The sequence below is a fragment of the Lissotriton helveticus genome, chromosome 8 (assembly GCF_964261635.1).
Source record: "Lissotriton helveticus chromosome 8, aLisHel1.1, whole genome shotgun sequence".
NCBI classification, from domain to species: domain Eukaryota; kingdom Metazoa; phylum Chordata; class Amphibia; order Caudata; family Salamandridae; genus Lissotriton; species Lissotriton helveticus.
Genome location: NC_136069.1, coordinates 626486426 through 626512399, shown reverse-complemented (window position 1 = coordinate 626512399; position 25974 = coordinate 626486426). Strand labels below are relative to the sequence as shown.

General features: G+C 49.0%; 1 protein-coding gene across 1 annotated transcript in view; it reads left to right on the top strand.

The window, feature by feature from the left end:
* Nucleotides 1-25974, top strand: part of OBI1 (ORC ubiquitin ligase 1) — a 199165-nt gene that overhangs the window by 154663 nt on the left and 18528 nt on the right. The window contains exon 5 of the mRNA XM_078657484.1: nucleotides 4420-4508. Within this exon, the coding sequence (XP_078513610.1) occupies nucleotides 4420-4508 (89 nt within the window). The remainder of the gene's footprint in view (nucleotides 1-4419; nucleotides 4509-25974) is intronic.

Below are 25974 nucleotides of genomic sequence, written 5' to 3'. Positions count from 1 at the left end.
GATTGCAAAGCGGAAATAAATATCGTCGCCATCTCTTACACGCATGCGCTACTCTTCGCGTATGCGTGTTACTCCTCGTGGCCATCTTGCCAACCAACTGTACCTGGGGTCTTTCCCAACCACGGCTGCTTACAGGCATGACACTACGCTGATGACACCCAACTCATCCTCACCCGTATGGACAAGACCACCGCCACCAGAACCAACTTCACCATCTGTCTGACTATGATAGCAGACTGGATGCGAACCAACTGCCTGAAGCTGAATTCCGAGAAGATGAAAGTACTGGTCTTTTGCAAGAAGACTTCCTCATGGGACTCCTCCTGATGGCCGTTGGCACTTGAAAAAACACCAAAACCCACAGACCACTCATGAAATCTAGTAATCATCCTAGAAGACAAGCTCAACATGATGGCTCAAATCAACGCTGTTTGCACCTCCTGCTTGCACATCCTATTCATGCTTCAAAAGATCTTTAAATCTTTGCCTCAGAACACCAGACGGACTATCATGCAAGCATTCTTAACCAGAATCTCCAATGCACTCCTACACTGACTCAAGAATATCCAGAATTCTGCTCCAATGCACTCCTACACTGACTCAAGAATATCCAGAATTCTGCGGCAAGACTTGCACTCGACCTTCCATGCCACACACACATCCCACTGCACCTCGGGAAGCATCACTGACACCCCATTCACAAGCTCGGACAATTCAAACTTCCCACACTCGCATACAAACCCTTACACAACACATGACCAGAATAGCTGTACAGCTGCATACACTTTCATCAACCCATCAGATACCCACGCTCTGCTTCAATCTCACGCACTTCCTGCATTCACAAAAGCGAAACAGGAGGTCGCTCATTTTCCTACATCACTCCCAAGACATGAAACAACATTCCTCAACACGTCCGAACCTTCTTCTCACTCTGGAGCTCCAAAAGAAGCTGAAGACCTGGCCCTTCGTTTAAGCACCTGGCTGACCTCCCCCCCCCCCCCTCCCCCCCCCCCCCAACAAGTGCCTGGATACCCTCTTGGTTGATTAGTGCGCTATACAAATCGACATACTATAACAGTGCAGAAATTAACACATCTCCCATTTTTCAGTACATACCTTTCAACACTCAGTACTGTGCTTGCGGGTTTTGTTAAAAAAACTGTTAAAATCCTACAAGAAACCAATGCAATCTGCATGTTAACCGCTTGCTCAAGCAACAATATACATACTGCGGTGGCCCTGAGTGATGCTGCGGTGGCCCCGAGTGATGCTGCGGTAGCCCCGAGTGATGCTGCGGTGGCCCCGAGTGATGCTGCGGTGGCCCCAGAGTGATGCTGCGGTGGCCCCGAGTGATGCTGCGGTGGCCCCAGAGTGATGCTGCGGTGGCCCCAGAGTGATGCTGCGGTGGCCCCAGAGTGATGCTGCGGTGGCCCCAGAGTGATGCTGCGGTGGCCCCAGAGTGATGCTGCGGTGGCCCCAGAGTGATGCTGCGGTGGCCCCAGAGTGATGCTGCGGTGGCCCCGACTGATGCTGCGGTGGCCCCGACTGATGCTGCGGTGGCCCCGACTGATGCTGCGGTGGTGCTGATTGATGCTCTATCACACAGTACTGAGAAACAGGCCCAGCAAATTCATTAGTCAACAAAAAGAAACGTTTTTAGAAATTTCCCAAAGCACAAGTAATGTGCAATGAGGTAAAGCGAGAAAGGGGGAAATTTCCATAACCTTGCTGCTGCAACAGGAAAAAACACAGCACCTGATTCTGCATCATCTTTTTTATGATTGAGGTGCTCTTGCCATTTGCTTTATGACCGATACATTGGCCTTTGAATTTGAGGCCTTTGTGAACAGGAAGCTAATGTAATTGATTCAAGTGGTCGTGATAGCTGCCCATCTTGTTAAGCCAAGGAATACTCGGCGCACATTTTTTTAAAAATAATTTGAAGATTTTGAATTTGGTAGTTGTATAAAACCAGATACATATGTTTCAGTAATCAAGACACAATCCCACAATTATGATGCGTGCCCTCGGTTAATCAGTATCTGTGTGCTCACAGTCACACATGGCAAGCGTAACAGAAGGAATAATTGTTTTGCCGTAGTACATATGTGTATCAAACTGACTTTGGGAGCTACCCTTTTCAGATGGTGCACCAGATCGCCATGCAAACTGGAGCACTTTATAAACTTGCTGGGGATATGAAGCGCTATATAAATAGTGCAATAGGACCATCCTAAAAGTGGTTTGAGCTTTCAGAGGGTATGAAAGAGCTTTACAACTGGCAGTACAACACAATCATCCATTGCTGGAGCCAGAGGCTAGTGTGCATGTATTGACGTCATGATTTACACTGCTGTGTTTGTTTTCTCATATTTTTACTGTAAGGCCTGCTTGTGGTAAGTGCAGTTGATGGTAGTGAATGAAATAGATACCACTTGATGAAACTGATCGCTGTGGTTGCAGCTAGCAGCACTGGATGCAGCTGATAGTATGGACTGTGTCTGATAGGACTGGATGTGGGTGATGTCATTCGTGGCCGCTTAGGTCTGCCATTTTAATGAATCAAAGACTGTGCAGTGCAGGACAATAAAAAAGACAGTCTAAAAGCCCACATAGTGGTGGGGTGTGCCGTCTTTTAGCGGAAGCGATCCTAGTGGTGGGGTGTGCCATCTTTTAGCAGAAGCGATCCTAAGTGTTGGTGTGTGCCATCTTTTAGCGCAAGAAATCTTAGTGGTGGGGTGTGCCGTCTTTTAGGAGAAGCGATCCAGCTCGGTTTGATTTGTAGTAGATGCTGAACCTCAGGCTTGGAGCTGCTACTCTCTCATCATGTTTGGGCTCTCATATGAACTCTGGGGGCTCAAGGACGGAGCGTGGTGAGACTTGCAGCGTTTGACTGTGTTTACGTTGTGAAATTCCGAGGGGGGACGTCAAACTAGACCCCATAAACCTTGCTAGCTGGCAAACACCTGGTGTGGATGATGTGGAGCAAAATTTTGAAAGGCAAGAAGGGTAGTACCACCTCTTGGATGCAGAGGTCTAGCTACTGTTGCACTGGTGGGTGGCAGACGCTCCAGCACAGAGGAAGCAAGTGCCCCGCATTTGCTGGCTCAGGCGAGACCTAAAAAATGAAAAGTAACATTGTTGTATTAAACAACTACATAATGTAACTGTTTTAAAGATTTAATAAATACTTAAGAATTTTTTTTTTTCATTTAATATGCTCCTTGTCTTGGTTGGTTTGTTTTAGACTGCAAATATTTAGTGTGTAGTGTGATACATTGGAAATACATTTATTTTAATTAATTTTATCTATATTAAAAGTTGTATCTTTAGTCCTTTCGAAAATTATTTAGCTTGCTTTCAGCATTTGACATTTTCTCGATAGTTGTAAAAAATGTTTGTCATTTTGGGGGCCTGTTGAAATTATTTTGCAAAGAGTGGCATTTAAAAGCTTTAATTCCATTGATTGTGCCCTAAGTAGAATTCATTTATGGGGAAGCATAGGTTCCAACTAAACAGTCTGAAAAAGGGGCACTGGGATGTCTCCCTGTTGGGGCACGTAGGAATGTAACTCATTTTTTTCTTTAAAAAGATTTTTATTGATTTTGCATATACCAGAGGTGGGTCCGGATACGCACCCCAGTTAATAGACAAAGTTACAATCAGGTTGTAGGCATGTAACTCATCAGAGCAGTAGGTGTAGTGGGCCAATGGTTGAGGGGCCCAACGTCACATCTGGTACACCATTTTTTCCCCTCCCTGATCCTTCATTACATTTAGTGCTCATCACACCGTCTCTATGTCACTGGGAGCGTGTAGTGGCGGAAGACTGAACTTATCATGGGGTTGGACTAGGATAACAGGTAGTTTAGTTACTTGTCCTGCTTCTATGTCGTACACTCCCATGTGTACCACATCACTCACCAACCTCTTAGTCAACTAGTTGTTCATTCATTATTTACCTTGTTTTTCTTTATAATTTATGGATATTTTTGGAGCTGGGATGATGGCCAATATGTCAGGCGTAGGTGGTCTTTTTACTTTAATTATTCTCGTGCTACTACGGAAATGTGCCTGTGCCCTGTTAAATTGAGAAGTATGTACCCGTAAGTAATGTGTGTTTATGCTGACTATTGGAATCTGCCTTTGAAGGAACATTTTGTCGTGTAAAAACATGAAAACGCCATTAGAACTTAAATTATTTTCTTTGACCTTGCTTATGTGAAATCAAACATTTAAATATTTTAGACGGAACGGTAATGTGTGTTTATTTTTCTTCTTCACATCTTCTTGTATTTGTAAAGTCCCTGACACTACAATCGTTTTGTTTCACATTTTTTCTGCAGCTGTCTTGATTGGGAGCAAAACCACCTGAAGTATAAATTCTGTGTTCTAATTGTAACTTTTATTCTTTAGGCAAATAAGAAATTAAGAACTGAAAACTGTGGCTTTGTGAGAGAAAATTTGCGATTGAAAGCCGAAGTAGATAGCAGATCGCCTCAGAAGTATGTAAATAATTGTAACTGGTTGAATTGTATGGTTCTGTTAAAAATATTCTTGCTCGATTTTACACTGTATTTGTTTTAGTGGTGTAGTTTATTAGCATCTAGCATAAGTCGTTTAGTGATGGTGTTCAAGAACAATGACCGTTTTTTGTGTGTACTTTATTTACGATTAAGGCAAACCTCCTTTTCTGTTGTTTAGGTCGAGCTATTTATAGCTCAGAACCTATTGCAGGGGAAACAACACTTCTTGAACAAGCGGATTCCTCCCCGGATTCCATGCAGTTCATGTGATAAATGCGCGTGCACAGAAATCCGCTCCCCCACTAAGCTGGGGTAATTTAGAGGCACGTGCTCTCATCACTTCTGACATCAGACCGGGCTTCCCCCCACCTCCTCTGTGAAACCACCTCACAGCGGGGGCCATCCACCCCCTTCTCTACCAACTCAGCCCTCCCCAGAGGGGATTCAAGTAGATATTATGAGAGCAGGCCTGATGGCAGGTCCAGATTCCTTCAAAGACCGTTTAAGATAACACCCATTTCTGTTTGTGCTTCGAGCACAGAGGTGGGATTCGGTAGCTACGGGAGGGGGTTACTGCGACAGAGTTACCATGTAGCCACTGTGTCCTAAACGTTGATGCTTCGACCACCAATAAAAAGACAACGCTTCTTTCTTAACAGTATGATGGAAGCATGCATCGGTGTAACACAACAGGTCTGGCATGGCCGCAAGCCTTTCGGTTTTGTCATGTTTTTTTTTTTAACAAAACCTAGAACTTAAACAGATGTAAAATAAAAATATGCTTTTGACCTCAAAAAGCGCCTAATCTCGTACTATTCCAAGGCAGTTGGAGAACTATTTTGTGAGCGGATGTGCTCCCTGTGAAAGGGCTGGCCCAATCACTCAGCGTAAAGTGATGACTGACCCATTACACCCCCACCCGCCTCCCCTATGTATGTAGTAGTGGGCGAAAGACAAATGTTGAATGACGCAATTACAGACCAGTACATGACGAGGGCTGCATGAAAGCCCCTGTAACTATATCACATATATTATTTTATTAAAATCAAAAGGTCAGCGCTACACACACTCTCTCTCGCACACACACACACACACTCTCTCTCACACACGCACTCTCTCTCACACACACACACACACACACACACACACACACACACACACACACACACTTTCTCTCTCACACTCTCTCACTCACACACACTGCGCACAACATTTGGACAGTTAATATAGCTCATAATATTTGGGAGCTGCAGACTTAGACACACATTGAGTTCTGCTTGAAAGTGCTTGTTTGCGCTAAGAGTCACGCTTGATCTCACACATGGCACGAATATGAGATTTGGCAACACTTTTTTAATCACTGAGCACGCACTATAGTTTACCTTGACTTGATGTAATTTCACGTTCTTCATGGGCAGCTGCCCAGTGCTAAACAATGCTGACAGTGCATGGCAAACTCGTGCTGGCTGACCAAACATATTTTTGGCGACGTTAACCTGTGACCATGGCAGTATCGTAGCACCCAAATATTCAAAAGAACTTATGTATAGTGAATGGCATGCTGGTCTACCCAATAACTTATAATAGGTGATTTTAATGAGCGCCCCTCTCTTGGGAAGTGCCCATATGCTAAGCCATCCTAGTAAAGCAATCGACACAACGTTTTAGAGCAATGTATATGTACACCAGATGGTATGTGTGCTGTCCAACACCCCTTTAGTGATGTTCCACCTCATCATTATGCATCTCCACGCCAACCCTTCTTTCTCCCCTCTTCTGTCCTTTCTCTTTCCTACCCTCTATCTATCCTCCTTATTACCTTCCCTCAGCACCACTCAACACCACAGCACCACTCAACGCCACAGCACCACTCAACGCCACAACACCACTCAACGCCACAACACCACTCAACGCCACAGCACCACTCAACGCCACAGCACCACTCAACGCCACAGCACCACTCAACGCCACAGCGCCACTCAACGCCACAGCGCCACTCAACGCCACAGCACCACTCAACGCCACAGCACCACTCAACGCCACAGCACCACTCAACGCCACAGCACCACTCAACGCCACAGCACCACTCAACGCCACAGCACCACTCAACGCCACAGCACCACTCAACGCCACAGCACCACTCAACGCCACAGCACCACTCAAGGCCACAGCACCACTCAAGGCCACAGCACCACTCAAGGCCACAGCACCACTCAAGGCCACAGCACCACTCAAGGCCACAGCACCACTCAAGGCCACAGCACCACTCAAGGCCACAGCACCACTCAAGGCCACAGCACCACTCAAGGCCACAGCACCACTCAAGGCCACAGCACCACTCAAGGCCACAGCACCACTCAAGGCCACAGCACCACTCAAGGCCACAGCACCACTCAAGGCCACAGCACCACTCAAGGCCACAGCATCACTCAAGGCCACAGCATCACTCAAGGCCACAGCATCACTCAAGGCCACAGCATCACTCAAGGCCACAGCATCACTCAAGGCCACAGCATCACTCAAGGCCACAGCATCACTCAAGGCCACAGCATCACTCAACGCCACATCACCACTGAATGCCACAGCATCACTCAACGCCACATCACCACTGAAGGCCACAGCATCACTGAAGGCCACAGCATCACTCAGCACCACTGAAGGCCACAGCATCACTCAGCACCACTGAAGGCCACAGCATCACTCGGCACCACTGAAGGCCACAGCATCACTCAGCACCACTGAAGGCCACAGCATCACTCCGCATCACTCAGCACCACTGAAGGCCACAGCATCACTCCGCATCACTCAGCACCACTGAAGGCCACAGCATCACTCAGCATCACTCAGCACCACTGAAGGCCACAGCATCACTCAGCATCACTCAGCACCACTGAAGGCCACAGCATCACTCAGCATCACTCAGCACCACTGAAGGCCACAGCATCACTCAGCATCACTCAGCACCACTGAAGGCCACAGCATCACTCAGCATCACTCAGCACCACTGAAGGCCACAGCATCACTCAGCATCACTCAGCACCACTGAAGGCCACAGCATCACTCAGCATCACTCAGCACCACTGAATGCCACAGCATCACTCAGCACCACTGAAGGCCACAGCATCACTCAGCACCACTGAAGGCCACAGCATCACTCAGCACCACTGAAGGCCACAGCATCACTCCGCACCACTGAAGGCCACAGCATCACTCCGCACCACTGAACGCCACAGCATCACTCCGCACCACTGAACGCCACAGCATCACTCCGCACCACTGAACGCCACAGCATCACTCCGCACCACTGAACGCCACAGCATCACTCCGCACCACTGAACGCCACAGCATCACTCCGCACCACTGAACGCCACAGCATCACTCCGCACCACTGAACGCCACAGCATCACTCAGCACCACTGAACGCCACAGCATCACTCAGCACCACTGAACGCCACAGCATCACTCTGTGCAACCATTCAACAACAACTGGTTCTAATATGTTCTCTCAACGTTTCAAGCTTTATTACAAATGTCACAAAAAGATGTTAATATTTCACTGCTGTTCTTGGATTTTCATCACAATAACATATACTGAACATAATCTTCCCAAAAAGTTATTTACAAAAGTTTAAGCTATTGCCATTATAAATTACAATAACTTTTATTAAAGTATTAAATATAAAAAAATAAAAGCCATTGTTATTTGTAATATTAATACATCTAAGTCATGTAAATACAACACATATTGCATTACAAATGCTATAGGTGTCACATTTTCAAAAGTTAAAACTATTGGCATTGTAAACGACCAAGCTATTACTTTAGCTATTTTCAAAACAAACACATAAATAAAATATTTGTCATTTACAATACCAATAGCTCAAAACTTCCTAATGCGAGACCTATTGCATTGCAAATGCTTGTTTTTTTTGCTTTTGCATGGTCTTATTTTGAGATAGACATATTTCAGAGGTGTGAAGGGCCTAGCTAAGCGGATCACAGTTGTGAAGAGCATGCACTGAAAGGAAAAGTTTTGCAGCGTGAATCTTTCTGGATTCACTATGCTGTGCATTATTCCGCGGTCTTGTGGTTGGGTCCGGATTCGTAGTCTTTTCTTTGGTTTTTTTTTTGTAGCCCAGGTGGGCGTCGGCGTCACACCTCCTTGGGTGCATTTCCGGTGACGTCAGCATGCTTCCTGCGGAAGCTCCCACTCTTGGGCGCCATCTTCAGATTCTTTTTTTCCACGGTCGGGTCTGGATTGTTCCCGTTTGGGCTCCAGACATTTTTGGAGAAAGAAGAAGGAAAATACAGAAATTAGAAAGAAAAGTCATCTGAAGACTCCAGGAGACTTCATCGACGAGGAGTCAGCGAAGGAGAAGGTGAATTCATCAAGATCTTCGACGAACGTCGACGAACACGCGACCAGGGAGGCCCTGAGCGCTCGATGATGGACAACACGCCGTTCAAGTTCTGCCGTAACTGCCACCACAAGTACGCGCAGAAGGACCAGCACCCGGTATGCAACCTTTGTCTACCGGTAAATCACGAAAGCGAGGACTGCAACGCCTGCTCCGCCTTCGCCCCGAAGACCCTTCAAGTGAGGGAGAGACAGAGGGTAGCGCACGCCACCCTGCAGGGGAAGGCCCCGACTCCGTCCCTCTACGAGCTGGGGATGTCTTCCGAGGAAGAGGACAACGCTGCCGCCGAAGACGACAGCTAGACGGTCGTAGAGACCGATTACACGAAGACTTCTGATAAGGTAGGAGACTCTCCGGCCCCCAAGAACCCGAGAGACTCTGAGTCTCGAAAACACGAGGGCAAGGCCCCGAAAGCGCCGACGCCAAAACAACTGGCGTCCGCGAGTACTCACAGGCCCAGCGGATCCTCTGAGAAGGAGTCCCCGGCGCAGAGAGCTGTTGAACAGCAGAAGTTGTCGAAAATTGTCCCCGAAAAGGATCAATCGACGCCGAGGGAGAAGGACCCTAAACTACCGACGCCGACCAGGGACCCAAAATCCGGTTCGACGTCGACGTCAAAATCTTCGGCACCGAAAAGCACGGCGCCGAAAAGAGCGGCCGAACCATCCGACGCGGAACACGCAGCCGAGATGGAGAAAAAGAGAAGGCGCCTCGAGGCCGAAATGGAAAACTTCTTGCAGCGGAAGAAAGAATTCAACGCAAAGATGAAAGCGTTCACGATTCCACACAAGACCAAGCCACCAGTGGTGGAGGTGGTCGAGGAGGAAGACGAGGTCGCCGAGGAACAAGACCCGGACGTCGAGGTGGTCGACGACCAGGAAGAGGACGAGAATCCCTACGATAGTTACAACTATGGGGAGGAAGAGGACAGCAGGATGGACGCAGAGTCGGCCCCCTCTGACTTACAGGAGGTGGATTACATAGATGTCGACACAGACAGCCCGGAGGAGGCGGTCGACACATATCCCTCGAGGCCCTCGCCGCCGGACGACATCGGGGCCTACAACTCGGTGATAGTCTGCCGCAGCAGCATTCAAACTCAAGCTCGACGAAGAGAAGCAGAAAGCAGATTTCCTTCTAGAGACATTGCTCCCCACACAAACAAGGAGCCAGTACCTACCAATGCTCGACAGCGTCTTGGCTCAAGGGAGAGAAGCATTCAGGGAACCCGCAACATGCAAGGCAGTAACTCCCAGAACAGAGAAGAAGTACAAACACTCCTCAAAAGACCCACCCTACATTCAGGGAACGGTCTCCGCAGACTCCATTATCACGGCCACAGCAAGGAAGAGGGCTAATGTAGCCACTACTTCTGGACCACCACCGGATAAGGAGAGCAAGAGGATGGATCTGGTGGGCAGAAGGATCGAACGGAATGCCGCGACCCACTGGCGCATGGCTAATTCCAAAGCCCTGATAAACAGGCACATGTACCAGATCGTGGAGGAGCTGGGGCAGTTGGTGAAGGACCTGCCCCAGGATGCCAGACAGAAGGCAGAAAAACTGGTTGAAGATGGGAAGAACGCGGCAAATTCTTGCCTTAAGACGGCCGTGGATGGAGCAGACACCTCCAGCAGGCTCATGATGATGGGTGTCACCGAAAGAAGACACGCCTGGCTCAGAATCTCAGGTTTCAAACCGGAGGTGCAACACAGCATCCTGAACACACCGTTCAGTGGCGATACGCTTTTCGGAACAACAGTTGATGAGAAACTCAGTCAACTAAAGAAAGATAACGAAACAGCAAGGTCCATGGGAGCATTGCAGTTCAGAGGCAACAGAAGAGGCACCCCGTCACGGAGGCCTGGCGGGAGAGGTGGAAACCAGCCAGGTACATCACACCAGGCTTTTCAACAAACTCACCAGCCAGACTCGCAGGCTCAGCAGGGTCAGCAGAAGCAGCCCTGGCAATACCAACAAAGAGGCCAGTCCTTTCGAGGGAGAGGAAATGGACGTGGACAGAATAGAAGAGGGGGACAGCAGCCCGCCTCCAAGTGACTTCAAAAAACTCCGTGTGCTCACCCACAAAAAAGATCCCAGGGGGCAGCACGTACAGATGAGCCAAGACAAACTAGACATCTACGACCACATAACACCAGTGGGAGGAAGATTAAGATTTTACCTCCAAGAATGGAGAGAAATCACATCAGACAAATGGATCCTCAACATCGTCCAATTCGGATACAGCATAGAGTTGGAGGGGAGGCCAACAAGCAAAAAACCAAAAAGAAAACCACTAGCAAGCAAGCAGCTTGAGTGTCTTCAGGAAGAAGCAAAGGAACTCCTGCGGAAGCAGGCCATAGAACGGGTACCCTTCAAGGAAAGAAACAAAGGAATATACTCAACGTACTTCCTGGTACCAAAAGTAGACGAGGCAATGAGACCCATTCTGGACCTAAGGTTCCTGAACAAATTCATAGGAACGCAAACATTCAAAATGACCTCCCTGCAAGAGGTGCTCCCGCAATTGCAGATCGGGGACTTCATGGTCACGATAGACCTCAAGGACGCCTACCTGCACATCCCAATGAACAGAAAGCACAAGCATATGCTCAGATTCACCATCGGAGAAAGCCACTACCAGTACACGACACTAGCCTTCGGGCTAAAATCAGCACCAAGGGTCTTCACAAAGTGCCTCGCAGCAGTCGCAGCGCACCTACGAAGGCAGGGAATACACGTATACCCCTACCTTGACGACTGGCTGGTGAAAGCAAACTCATACCAGAAATGCAAGCAGCACGCACACACAGTGACGAGCACGCTCATAAGCCTGGGGTTCTCCATCCATTGGAAGAAATCATCAATGGAGCCGGAACAAGTGAAGATCTTCCTGGGAGCACAGATCAACACCTTACAGGGCAAGGTGTTCCCCAGCGAGAAGAGGGCGAGGGCGCTGGTGAAGGAAACTCGCCTCTACCGGAAAGGACAAGCTCGGACAGTGAGGACTGCGAGCAAGATCATGGGGATGATGGCATCATGCATCCACCTGGTACCGAATGTACGTCTCCACATGAGACCCATTCAAGAATGGCTACAGGAGCAATGGTCACAAGCTACAGGCAGTTGGGAGGATCTAGTGGTTGTAACGCACGCAGTGCAGAAGGAGATGACATGGTGGACCATGGAGAACATAACAAGGGGAAAGCCTCTAACGCCCCCCAACGCCAACAGTGACCATCACCACAGACGCATCCCTGAAGGGATGGGGTGCTCACATGGAGGAGCTCAAGGTGAGGGGACTGTGGACGCCAGCAGATGCGACAAAGCACATCAATTACCTAGAATTGAAGACAATCTTCCTTGCACTGAAAGCTTTCCAAACAAGACTGTACAAGCACAAGGTGTTGCTACAAACAGACAACACCACCGTGATGTTCTACATCAACAAGCAGGGGGGCACACAGTCAGCCCCGCTTTCAACGCTGGCGCAGGAGATATGGAGATGGGCCATCCCTCTCAAGATAGACCTGCTAGCCATACACCTACCAGGGAAGGACAACGTACAAGCAGATTGGCTCAGCAGACAGACATTGGCATCCCACGAGTGGGAGCTCAATGCTCAAGAGACAAGGTGGCTGTTCGACAGATGGGGAACACCATCAGTGGACCTGTTTGCCACACGCCGGAATGCAAAATGCCAAAACTTCGCATCCAGACAGCCCGAGGAGGGGTCACTGGGGAATGCCCTATGGATAGATTGGTCCGGGACATTTGCTTACGCCTTTCCCCCGATACCACTGAGTGCTGAGCAAGTGCAGAGCGAGCAACATGACCCTGATACTGGTCGCGCCACAGTGGGCCAGACAGACATGGTACTCGCAGATCATGGAGATGACACAGAGTGCACCCCACAGATTCGGCAAGAGGAAAGACCTACTCTCCATGCAGAACGGAGAGGTGCTACACCCAGAGCCGGAGAGCCTGAGCCTAGTAGCGTGGCTCCTGAGGACATAGAGTTCGCACATTTGAGACTGCCAGAAAGCACCCTGAGGGTCCTTCGGGAGGCACGGAGGCCCAGCACCCGGAAGTGCTACTTTGCGAAATGGAAAAGATTCACAATGTGGTGCAGAAAAGAAAGGCTGCACAATAAAATTAAGAAGGACTCCACAGTACTAAAGTACCTGACGCACTTGCTGGAGAAGAACCTTAGCTCATCCTCGTTAAGAGTTCACTTGGCAGCGATAGTCGCTTACACAAGGGGAGAAACGTGCAGGAGTTTCTTCACATCACAGGTGGTGAAGAGATTCCTAGAAGGAGCAAAAAGGATCGCACCACCCAAGCGGGTGCCGCCACCTGCATGGAACTTGAACATAGTCCTAACGGAACTCATGAAAGAGCCTTTTGAACCACTTCACAAGGCCTCCCTAAAGATGCTAACAATGAAAACAGCTTTCCTGGTTGCAATAACGTCCTTACGCAGAGTAAGCGAGCTTCAGGCGCTGACGCTACAAGAACCCTACATACAAATACACAATGATAGGGTTGTGATGAGGACTGACCCACACTTCATGCCGAAGGTGGTATCCAAATTTCACATGAACCAGTCTATACAGATACCGAGTTTTTTACAAAAACCATCAACTAGCGCAGAGTGAGCTCTGCACACTCTGGACGCCAGAAGGGCAGTCATGCACTACATTGAGAGGACGAAGGGACACAGGAAAACAAACAGTTCTTTGTGTCATTCGCCAACAGTTTCATGGGAAAGGCAGTAACCAAAAAGACTATTGCACGATGGATCGCACAGACAATCCAACTCTGCCACAAACGTGGAGGACAACAGCTAGCAGAGGGGACACCTGCCCACTCCACTAGGAAAAAGGGTGCTACAATAGCTTTCCTGGCTAACACACCCATACAGGACATATGCCTGGCGGCAACATGGGCTTCGGTACACACGTTCACGGAGCACTACTGTGTGGATATACAGATGAACAAGGAAGCACAAGTCAGACAAAAGGTGCTCCAGCACATATTCAATAACCAATGCTCATCTTCCACCCAGCCGCCACAGAGATGAGAAACCGCTACAAAATCTATGCACAGCATAGTGAATCCAGAAAAATTCACGCTGCAAAACGAATAGTTTTCTTACCTGTCGGTGTAGTTTTGCAGCTTGAAGATCTTTCTGGATTCACTAGCGAACCCACCCACCTCCGCCAGAAAGATGAGGCTGGAGAGAGAAGAGGTGGATATAAAAAAAAGAAAAGGTTTTAAAAAAGACTTATAACTACAAAGCGGTGAAATATCACCTAAATAGAACATTGCCATTACTTCGGAAACGAAAGAAACACGGAAAAAAAGAACCCGAAGATGGCGCCCAAGAGTGGGAGCTTCCGCAGGAAGCATGCCGACGTCACCGGAAATGCACCCAAGGAGGTGTGACGCCGACGCCCACCTGGGCTACAAAAAAACAAAATAAAAACAAAGAAAAGACTACGAATCCGGACCCAACCACAAGACCGTGGAATAATGCACAGCATAGTGAATCCAGAAAGATCTTTAAGCTGCAAAACTACACCGACAGGTAAGAAAACTATTTGTTAACTGCATTCCTAGCGTTTTTTTTTCATTTTTAGGTCTCGACTATTATATCCCGCAGGGAGAAATAGGGGAGATTCTAGTAAGCGGTTTAAAAAGTCTGCCAAACTACTGCGGATCGCGTCCAGTTCATGTGAGGCAGTCGTGTGAGGCAGGCGCGTGCACATCAAACACCATCAGCCTCGCATCAGACAAAGGAATCCACTCCCAAGCCGCTCCCCCGCCCCCCATCAGACTTCAAAGGAATGCGCTCCCCGCCCTCCGCCACAGCAATGCCGAGGGCTTGTTTTATTAGTACCCATCCTGCTCTCCTTTGTCCGCCACCAGCTTGTCATCCAGCAGCACAAGCGACGACAGCTCCACGTTGGACGGGCTCTGCCCGCTACACTCCAGCGCCTCTGGCTCCACCAGTATTGCCTTTGATAGAGTAAGCTTGGATTCGCAGTGCCAAATTGGTGGGTTTAGGGCCTGCGTTTTGTTTAGGGCATATAATTTTGCTAACCACGGGTGCCGTCCAACATGTTTTAGCACAGCGCCCTCTTTTGTGATAAATTTTATGCATATATTTATTTATTTACAGTACATACTTTTACAGTGATGCATCAGGCATGTGCTTCATATGTAAAGTGCATGTTACTTACGGTAGGTCATGCATGTGTACTACTTTAAAGATACTGTATGTTGAGTGTGCATTTCAGTTGCTACTGGATACACGATGACCCTTTGTGGTGCAACTTTCTTTTCATACGGGAAGCAACTGCGTCTTATGCATATGTATTTGTCTTGTTTTTTTTTGCTAGGTCATGCATGGTTTCCATGTGTGCTTTGCAAGTTTACTGTGCTATTTTGCGCACACACTTTTGGTGTTAGTTCAGTTGATGCAAACATTCCCGTATTATCTCATGCACATGCTCGCTGTTTAAGGTAACCGGTCATGCAGAGACTACCTGTACAGTGCACATGTATCTGGTGATAGGGTATGCGCTCCACGCTCAATAGGGTGCACACGTTTACTGTGATCAGCAATATGCGGAATTTCTCTGTATACAGGGTCCATGTTTGATAATCCAAATCCTTGCTCCCTGTAGACAGAACCCATGTTTATATGATAACTCAAATGCTGTCCCCCTTTTATACAGTGTCCATGTTTTTCGGTAACAGTCCATGCACTAGCTCACTATGTAAGGTGCACACCTTTCTGGTGAAATACTCCCTGTGTACAGTTCCTATGAAGAATAAAAAAGCAGGTGGAAGGCTTGAATTAATCCTCTGAGCGACCATTCACTTGCTTCCTGTGTGGAGTGCCAATGTTTTCTGTGAACAAACAAAACAAGGGTGCCAGTACTGATACAGACAATTTTTATGGTCTCACAGTGTACATCCTAAACAAGAAATAAAATTCAAGAAAGGGTAATTGCTACTTAATAGCTTTTTATTAGAAACATTTTGAGGTATACTTCGAGGTTTAATACATAGTACAATGATACCTTTTCCAATATATAAATAAGACGTAAGAATCTCAACATCCATTCAATCATTCATTCAAAGAGACAGGCATATAACAAATAACCAAATAGAATTCATGCACTCTAAGAGCATCCGGGCATCTCAATAAGTTCGACCTGGAGCTCTCGCCTTTTTGTACATTACCTTCTATCATTAAGTTCACAATGAATTCAAATGAAATTGTTGGATGTATAGGAATGTACTTTTGGTAATAGTTTATCTCATTAGTATTGGAAATCATAAGTAGACCTTGGCTCCTTCCCGTCTATTGTTCTATTGGATATACTCAGAAAAAGTTTTTTCTTTCTTAGAGTGCATGAATTCTATTTGGTTATTTGTGATATGCCTGTCTCTTTGAATGAATGATTGAATGGATGTTGAGATTCTTATGTCTCATTTATATATTGGAAAAGGTATCATTGTACTATGTATTAAACCTCGAAGTATACCTCAAAATGTTTCTAATAAAAAGCTATTAAGTAGCAATTACCCTTTCTTGAATTTTATTTCTTGTTTAGGATGTACACTGTGAGACCATAAAAATTGTCTGTATCAGTACTGGCACCCTTGTTTTGTTTGTTCAGTCTTAGGCTCAGCCTTACTGATTAGAGCCAGCCCCCAGTAGTTTGTTAATGTTTTCTGTGAGCACCCCTACACTGACTCCCTGTGTAGAGTGCTTATGATTCCTGAAAATAGTCCCTTACATGAGCAGGTGCAGTCATGGTACATAGTGCCTGCCCTTCTTCAACGTGGCAGGGGAAGTATCAGCACCACATCACTCGTGGACACCACCACTTCACTCTGGGACACCACCACATCACTCTGGGACACCACCACATCACTCTGGGACACCACCACATCACTCTGGGACACCACCACATCACTCTGGGACACCACCACATCACTCTGGGACACCACCACATCACTCTGGGACACCACCACATCACTCGGGGACACCACCATATCACTCAGGGACACCACCATATCACTCGGGGACACCACCATATCACTCGGGGACACCACCATATCACTCACGGACACCACCTCATCACTCAGGGACACCACCTCATCACTCAGGGACACCACCATATCACTCAGGGACACCACCACATTACTCAGGGGCACCGCCACATCACTCGGGGACACCACCACATCACTCACATCACTCGGGGACACCACCACATCACTCGGGGACACCACCACATCACTCACATCACTCGGGGACACCACCACATCACTCGGGGACACCACCACATCACTCGGGGACACCACCACATCACTCACATCACTCGGGGACACCACCACATCACTCACATCACTCGGGGACACCACCACATCCCTCGGGGACACCACCACATCACTCGGGGACACCACCACATCACTCGGGGACACCACCACATCACTCGGGGACACCACCACATCACTCGGGGACACCACCACATCACTCGGGGACACCACCACATCACTCGGGGACACCACCACATCACTCGGGGACACCACCTCATCACTCGGGGACACCACCACATCACTCGGGGACACCACCACATCACTCGGGGACACCACCACATCACTCGGGGACACCACCACATCACTCGGGGACACCACCTCATCACTCGGGGACACCACCACATCACTCGGGGACACCACCACATCACTCGGGGACACCACCTCATCACTCGGGGACACCACCTCATCACTCGGGGACACCACCACATCACTCAGGGACACCACCACATTACTCAGGGGCACCGCCACATCACTCGGGGACACCACCACATCACTCACATCACTCGGGGACACCACCACATCACTCGGGGACACCACCACATCACTCGGGGACACCACCACATCACTCACATCACTCGGGGACACCACCACATCACTCGGGGACACCACCACATCACTCGGGGACACCACCACATCCCTCGGGGACACCACCACATCACTCGGGGACACCACCACATCACTCGGGGACACCACCACATCACTCGGGGACACCACAACTTCACTCGGGGACACCACCACATCACTCGGGGACACCACCACATCACTCGGGGACACCACCACATCACTCACATCACTCGGGGACACCACCAAATCACTCACATCACTCGGGGACACCACCACATCACTCGGGGATACCACCACATCACTCACATCACTCGGGGATACCACCACATCACTCACATCACTCGGGGACACCACCACATCACTCGGGGACACCACCACATCACTCGGGGACACCACCACATCACTCGGGGACACCACCACATCACTCGGGGACACCACCACTTCACTCGGGGACACCACCACTTCACTCGGGGACACCACCACTTCACTCGGGGACACCACCACTTCACTCGGGACACCACCACATCACTCGGGGACACCACCACATCACTCAGGGGCACCACCACATCACTCGGGGTCACCACTAAATCACTCACATCACTCGGGGACACCACCATTTCACTCGGGGACACCACCACATAACTGGGGGGTCACCACCACACCACTCACATCACTCGGGGACACCACCGCATCACTCACATCACTCGGGGACACCACCACATCACTCGGGGATACCACCAAATCACTCACATCACTCGGGGACACCACCACATCACTCGGGGATACCACCACATCACTCACATCACTCGGGGACACCACCACATCACTCGGGGACACCACCACTTCACTCGGGGACACCACCACTTCACTCGGGGACACCACCACTTCACTCGGGGACACCACCACATCACTCGGGGTCACTACCACATCACTCGGGGTCACCACCACATCACTCGGTGACACCACCACATCACTCACATCACTCTGGGACACCACCACATCACTCTGGGACACCACCACATCACTCTGGGACACCGCCACATCACTCTGGGACACCGCCACATCACTCTGGGACACCGCCACATCACTCGGGGACACCGCCACATCACTCGGGGACACCACCACATCACTCACATCACTCGGGGACACCACCACATCACTCGGGGACACCACCACATCACTCGGGGACACCACCACTTCACTCGGGGACACCACCACTTCACTCGGGGACATCACCACTTCACTCGGGGACACCACCACTTCACTCGGGGACACCACCACTTCACTCGGGGACACCACCACTTCACTCGGGGACACCACCACTTCACTCGGGACACCACCACTTCACTCGGGGACACCACCACATCACTCGGGGACACCACCACATCACTCTGGGACACCACCACATCACTCTGGGACACCACCACATCACTCTGGGACACCACCACATCACTCTGGGACACCGCCACATCACTCTGGGACACCGCCACATCACTCTGGGACACCGCCACATCACTCTGGGACACCGCCACATCACTCTGGGACACCGCCACATCACTCGGGGACACCGCCACATCACTCGGGGACACCGCCACATCACTCGGGGACACCGCCACATCACTCGGGGACACCGCCACATCACTCTGGGACACCATCACTCAGCCCAACCACATCATCACTAAGCACCACAACAGCATCACTCAGCACCACAACAGCACTGTCCTTGCTTGCTCCCAACAAGCATTGCCATAGCCAGTAGGACTCGCATTAGGAAAGTGTAAGCTATTGGCTTTGTGAATAACAATGCTTCTAATTTATATATTTTCAAAGCCAACACATATTAAAAAAAATTGTAATTTACAATACCAATAGCTCACACTTTCCTAATGCGAGACCTATTGCATTGCTAATGCTTGTTTTCTTTCTGTTTTGAAAACTCTTGCTTTGTAAGGGAAGAAAATAAACACAAGAAAGCAGATGCATCCGCCCACCAAGCCTCACAAACACTGGCTTGGCAGTAAGACCTTTAGGTTCTTTTTGATTACGTTTCCATCACCATAATGTGACAAATTAATAAATGAACATTCATTAGTCAGAAACGTTTAATTAGAATAGTAACCTGCACTGACAGCTCAGTGATCAAGTGCCTGCTCTGCAGTCAATATGAAGACAGTTTTGCTTGGGATATGTATGGTCTGAAGTCCATGTGGCAACTCTACCAGTTTCTGTTAAAACATTTCTTGGGAGGAACAGCAATAGCCCCTTCAACATCCCCTGTCCAAAGGAATTTCGTACAGACCACGACTTTTGGTTAGATACAGTGGCTGTAAAAAGAAAAACAAAAAGTGGGGAGCTTCTTTGCAAAAGCGATCTCTATCTCGCTGGATCATTTTATGTATTAAGATCTGTTATGTGCAAGCCAAGAAATACACTCCTCAAATTCTCCACCCCATCCCTAGCTAGAGGGGTTCCAGTGGTGGATACCTGCAAGGCAGCTATGTTGTCCTCTTTCCACACTTTCGACAAACAATATTGCAAAGCCATCTACAATTGGACCATGCCCAGATCCGGATACCCTGGTCTGTTTACCCATCCCACCTGCACAGAAAGCCCCCCTCCCAAGCGATACTCTTCTGCGTTCGCTCGACCCGGGATGCTGTCGCTGCTGCACCACACACACCACACACACCACAGTAGGATCCTTCACCTGCCCCCTGCAGGGTCTCCTACAGTCGTCTACCTACACACCCCACCCAAGCACCAGCAATGCCACAGCTAACCTGTATGCCAATGCTCACTTGCGTGCATGTTACTCAACATCCGAGCTCTCAGCAAACATGTGACCAAAATCTGGGACCTACTGAGCACCGATGCATCGGGCCTCTTCTTCCTCACAGAAACCTGGCTTAGCTCCACATCTGCACCCGGCATTATCATGACAATTCTAGCGGACTACAAGATTGCACTATAGGACCACCCTCACAAGCAAGGAGGGGGGCTCATAGTTGTCTACAAAGAGTCTTTCAAGTGCCTAATATCAACAGAGTGCACCACTGCATTCATGGAACATCTGCACTTCAAGCTGCAAACCTCTGAGAACTTCACCCTGAATGGGAAACCTCACATGCCAATCACTGGGCGCCACGTGCCACCTTCAGCAGCCTCATTGCCAACTTCATCGCCCCCTCACCATCGGCTCCAGAAACTACACATTCCTCGGCAACTGCAACCTAGAAGACAGGTCTCCCGCCTCTTCCCCCCCCCCCCCAACCTCCCCTCGCCCCCGCTCCACACCACTCCTCAAAAGCCTGAACAACATTGGACTAAACCCGCTTTTCACAGGACCAACACACATTGCAGGACACACACTGGACCGCTTCTCTGGAAACCACATCAAATACAATGCCACTTTGCTGCTCACATGGACAGACCACACCAACATCCACTTAGAAGTCAACGCACCCACCAGCGTCAGCAACCAAACCGCAGCTGGGGCAAAATCTCAGAAGCAGACTGGATCAGCTCCCTTAGCAATGATCAACCCAACCCCACAGACCACCTCAACAAGGACATCACCACTTTCAACAACTGGATCAAGAACTTGCAGACTCCCTTGCATCCATCAAACCCTTCAAAGAAAATTCCAACAAGCAGGCCAGCTGGTACACAGAGCACCTTCATGATGCCAAACAACACTGCAAACAGATAAAGAAAATGGAGATCTAGCTACGTAACTACCGAACCCCCTACAAGGCTGCACTCGGACAGGATCATCAGCAACTGAGAGGCACTAAGAAAAGGGCGCTAGCTGAAAACTTCGAAGGGAGCTCCAGCAGCTCCAGGGAGATATTCACTATCATCAAAGACTTCATCTCACCCTCAGCCTCCATTAGCATCCCCTTGCTCCCAAGAACTCTGTGACAACCTTTCAAACTTTTTTCATAGATAAATCATAAACCTCAACAACAACTTTGCACGTCAACCGAACCCAAGTGATCTCCTCGTCAACTAATCATCACAAACCAACACTGCCACCAGACCAAATGGACAACCCTCACCAAAGATGACACCGCGATCATGCAGATGTCTAGGTCCTGGTAACATCACCAATCAGCACTGCCCTCCCCCATCATAATGAACACCTCCAACACCTCTGCCACATTGCAGAAGACTGGAAGTATGCAGTGGTCCACGCCCTCCTCAAGAAGCCATCAGCCGACCCGAACCAATTGAGCAACTTCTGCCTCATCTCCCTGCTCCCCCTGCACAGCCAAAGGCATGTCACCCGTTGGCATACTTAGTTACTGATTGTTACATCATTGGGTCTTTTCCTCCACCAGGAGGGATTGTCTCTTGAATATGAAACAATCCCTCCTGGTGCAGAAAAAGACCCAATGATGTAACGAGCAGTGGCTAAGTACGCCAATGGTAGACATGCCTTTGACGGAACAACACTGGTGAGGGACTGACAACAATTTTGGAGGCCCTGAAACTTCCCAACACCCTATTAAAAAAAAAAAAAGTGAAAGAAGTCCCAGTCCTTCAGATTGCACTAATTGTATGTCAATATTATCTAAATATTCCCATATTAGACGTCTTAGCCCAACTCGCAAAGGCAGGTAAGATTACTCAAAAGAATCCTGCACTAGTACTAATAGTTGTACTTAAAATTGCTTTTGTGAAAAGGTCCCAATATAATCCTCAATTTACAATCTAAACTGTGCTGGTGGTCCCTCAGTTCACCAGTGTTACTTATACTGTGGTAAAGGCTTGTTTCATTTATCCCCTTTACTGCGATATAGGAAACATTCATGTCTTTCATAGTGCCTCCCTAGTAAGCTAACATCTTGCCCTTCTGTCTAGTTTCAGAAACTCATCTGGTGCTTGCACCATAAGGAGTGTCTTTTTTTAGAACAACTTTGCAACATGAGGGAAGAGAATCCCTTGAGTCCTGAGGTTTTTTCCCTTTTGTGTAACAATCAGCAAGCGCAGACATGAAATTGTAAGCAATTTGTATCATTAGGCTCTGACTGGGTTCACTTTCATCGGTGCTTAGGGGCCTAACTCAGCGTTCCCCCGAGCACAGACCAAATCAGACCAAGCACCACTGTAAAGGGGACAGTGTTCCCTTTCCAGCGATCTTTGTATCTAGTGGTTTGGCAGGGGAGTCCGTGTCAATATAAATGTGGTGGTAGCCCAAACCTATACCTTCCTTAGCAGTGTTACTGATGCCCCGCTCCCTACTATCATGCCTCTGTTCCCATGGTAAGCAAGAGAGTTGGGCTCTTTTGGGGATAATTTTGACATATTAGCCAGCAGACTGGGGTTACTCCAGCATTTCTGCCTCCCATGGGTAGCATGTGGGTAGGGGCATGCAGCGAAGTGCCATAATGGGCAAACCCCACACCTTATTAATTTTTTCATGAGGGACTTGAGCGCTTCTGGAGGCCTCCCATTGGTTGATCATATAGGTGGTAAAAACCCTGATCGCCTTAAGTGAAAAAATGTGAGAACATTTAACTGTACGGAATGCTGGATTACCCTGTCATTAGTCCACAAATCCCTGCAACAGGCTACATTGTCACCGGGTGAAGCAGAATTGCAGGGGTGAGGGACCCCGCTCCCTGCCCTGCCGACCCATATGTTAAAACTATAGGCAAAGAAATCACAATTTCATCTCACTTGCCATATTGAATAGATGAAGTAATCTGGCTCCAGGTCAGCGACAACCATGGACCCCTAATTTCTGAAAGCTAAAGACCAAGGGAATATCAGAGTAGTCTGGCTTACCTGGATCCCAGCATGTTTTCCTAGCCAGAATGCCCGACGAACATCGAAAGGGTGGCTCAAAAACTGCTATTTTTCCCATATATGTGACAGAAAGCGCAGGCACTTTCAGCTACTTGGCCAAATTATTACCACCCTGCATTTTACCTCTTCTCCTGTTTCAACTGCTGCCTCCCATGTGTGGGTGGACCTTACACATGTCTTTGGAACGGTCTAAAACAATAACCTTATGCAAACATCATTGACACCACATTGACTTCACATGGTCCAAGTTTTGACCAGTTCCTGTCACTGGCCAATGGTCCAGCCACACAATTGGGGTACTGTTTGTATCAAGAGTAAGGTGGGAGCATTACATAGTTGAACATTTCCTATTATTAATTGAAATTCTGTCCATTTTTGACTTCTTAATGTAAGGCAGTTTAAAAAAAACGCATTTTGTTAAATGTCCTAAATCACATGAGTGGGACCCCATATTTAGAGCTGTACGTATCTGATAGACATCTAGCCGCAGATTCCTTACCTTGAACTTCCAGGCGTCAGGCTGGATCCAGAAGATTTTTCTTAGAAGTACCCCTGGGTGCCGGTAGATGACATTGGAGACTCCGTGTGATGTCCTCAGCATTGTTACATCCATGCCGTTAATATAACAGACACTCAAGTGCGTTGATGTCCGTTCTTTGCTTTCCGCGTCTGCCAGTGCAGTCCCGGCAGTAAGCTACTCCTTTATCATTTTATGACAGACTTTTTATTGACTCTTTTTGGTGTCTAGGATGTAAGAAGATCTCTGGATTCAAACCGTTTGGCGCCTGTCACCACCCCATGTCAGTGACAGACGCCCACTTGGTGTGTCTCCGGTGTCTGGAGCGCGACCACGATACGAAGTCGTGCTCCAGTTGCCGTGCCATGGCGCCGAAGGCTTTGAAGGAGCGGTCCTGATAGCTGGTGGCAGCCTGGCATCTGGCACCATGGAGGATTCCTCGTCAATCCAGGTCTCAGTCGAGAGGAAGGTCTGAGCACCGCTCGACAAAGTCGTCTAAGTCAGGTAAGAGCAACCACAAAAAAAACACAAAGTCGAAGTGGACTATTGTCCCAACCTTCTCGCGACGAGGCAGAGGTCACTCCACGTTCGAAGCTCCGCGAAGCTGACGCCCGAGTCGGCTCCGCGTTTCCTTTCCTTCTTGAGTCCGGGAGCGACCCCCGCCCAGTTTAAGGAGTTTTATGACTCCATGTACGCCATATTTGGGCGGCCTGACCCTGCCGGCACGCATTCAGGCCCGCAAGCTCAGATGATGAAGTCCCCCATGGGTTCTCTGCCTTCAGCGCCACGGCCTCCAACTGGACCCATTCCTGGGTTCAGACCAGCGCCGGATGCACCTTTGAACTGGCCTTCCCTGGCGCCGCGTCCACCGTGTCGTCCTGCCGTAACCCACCGGCAGCGCTTCCCCAATCCTCATTCCCGATGAAACGGAGCCGTCGGGCATCCTCCGACGCCAAGACCGGCGCCAACTGATCCGTACGGCTCCATGCCGTTCAACCTGCTGTATTCTTAAGGATTAGGAATGGATGAGGAGGATTGTGAGGGGAAGCAGGATCCCCTAGAAATCCCGCAACCACAAGACATGTACTGGTATGAGGAACTTGGTTATGTCAGTGACCTGGACACCTCCCCAGATTCTGACATGCTGTCTCCACCTAATCTGGCTACGGAGGAGGACGCATCATTTGCTATGGTGCTGCGGAGGTCTTGGAGCTGCATCTCCCTATGGTGGCAGTCAAGACTAATGTGTTGACAGAGATCCTGCAGCTTGGTGTCTCCAGCTTGGAACCCTTGCTGCCTTTCAATGAGACCTTAACGGACGTCCTTCTGGGCACTGGTCCAAGCCCAGCACATGGGCTTCTGTGAATAGGATGATTGCCTGCGACCATCGCCCTGCACCCGGTGACTTAATTTTCCTCATACCCCTCCCCCCCCCCCCCCCCCCCAATTATCCCCCCACAAAACTTGGTTGCAAGCATCTACTTCCCGTGGCGCTTTCCCTTCCGCACCTCTGGGCAGGGAAGCCAAGAGACTGGAAAGCTTTGGAACAAAAAAAGGTTTCTTCCGCCACTCTGGCATTGCGGTTGGTGAATACCGCAAGCCTTTTGGGCCGTTATTCCCATTCGATATAGGACAGGGTTGTGCAGGTGCTGCCCAGGGTCTCAGAGGAGGACCGGATCCTACTCGCCCGAGCCTTTTCACATTGAGAGAAATGCAGCAAAGTTCGCCATCCGATGTA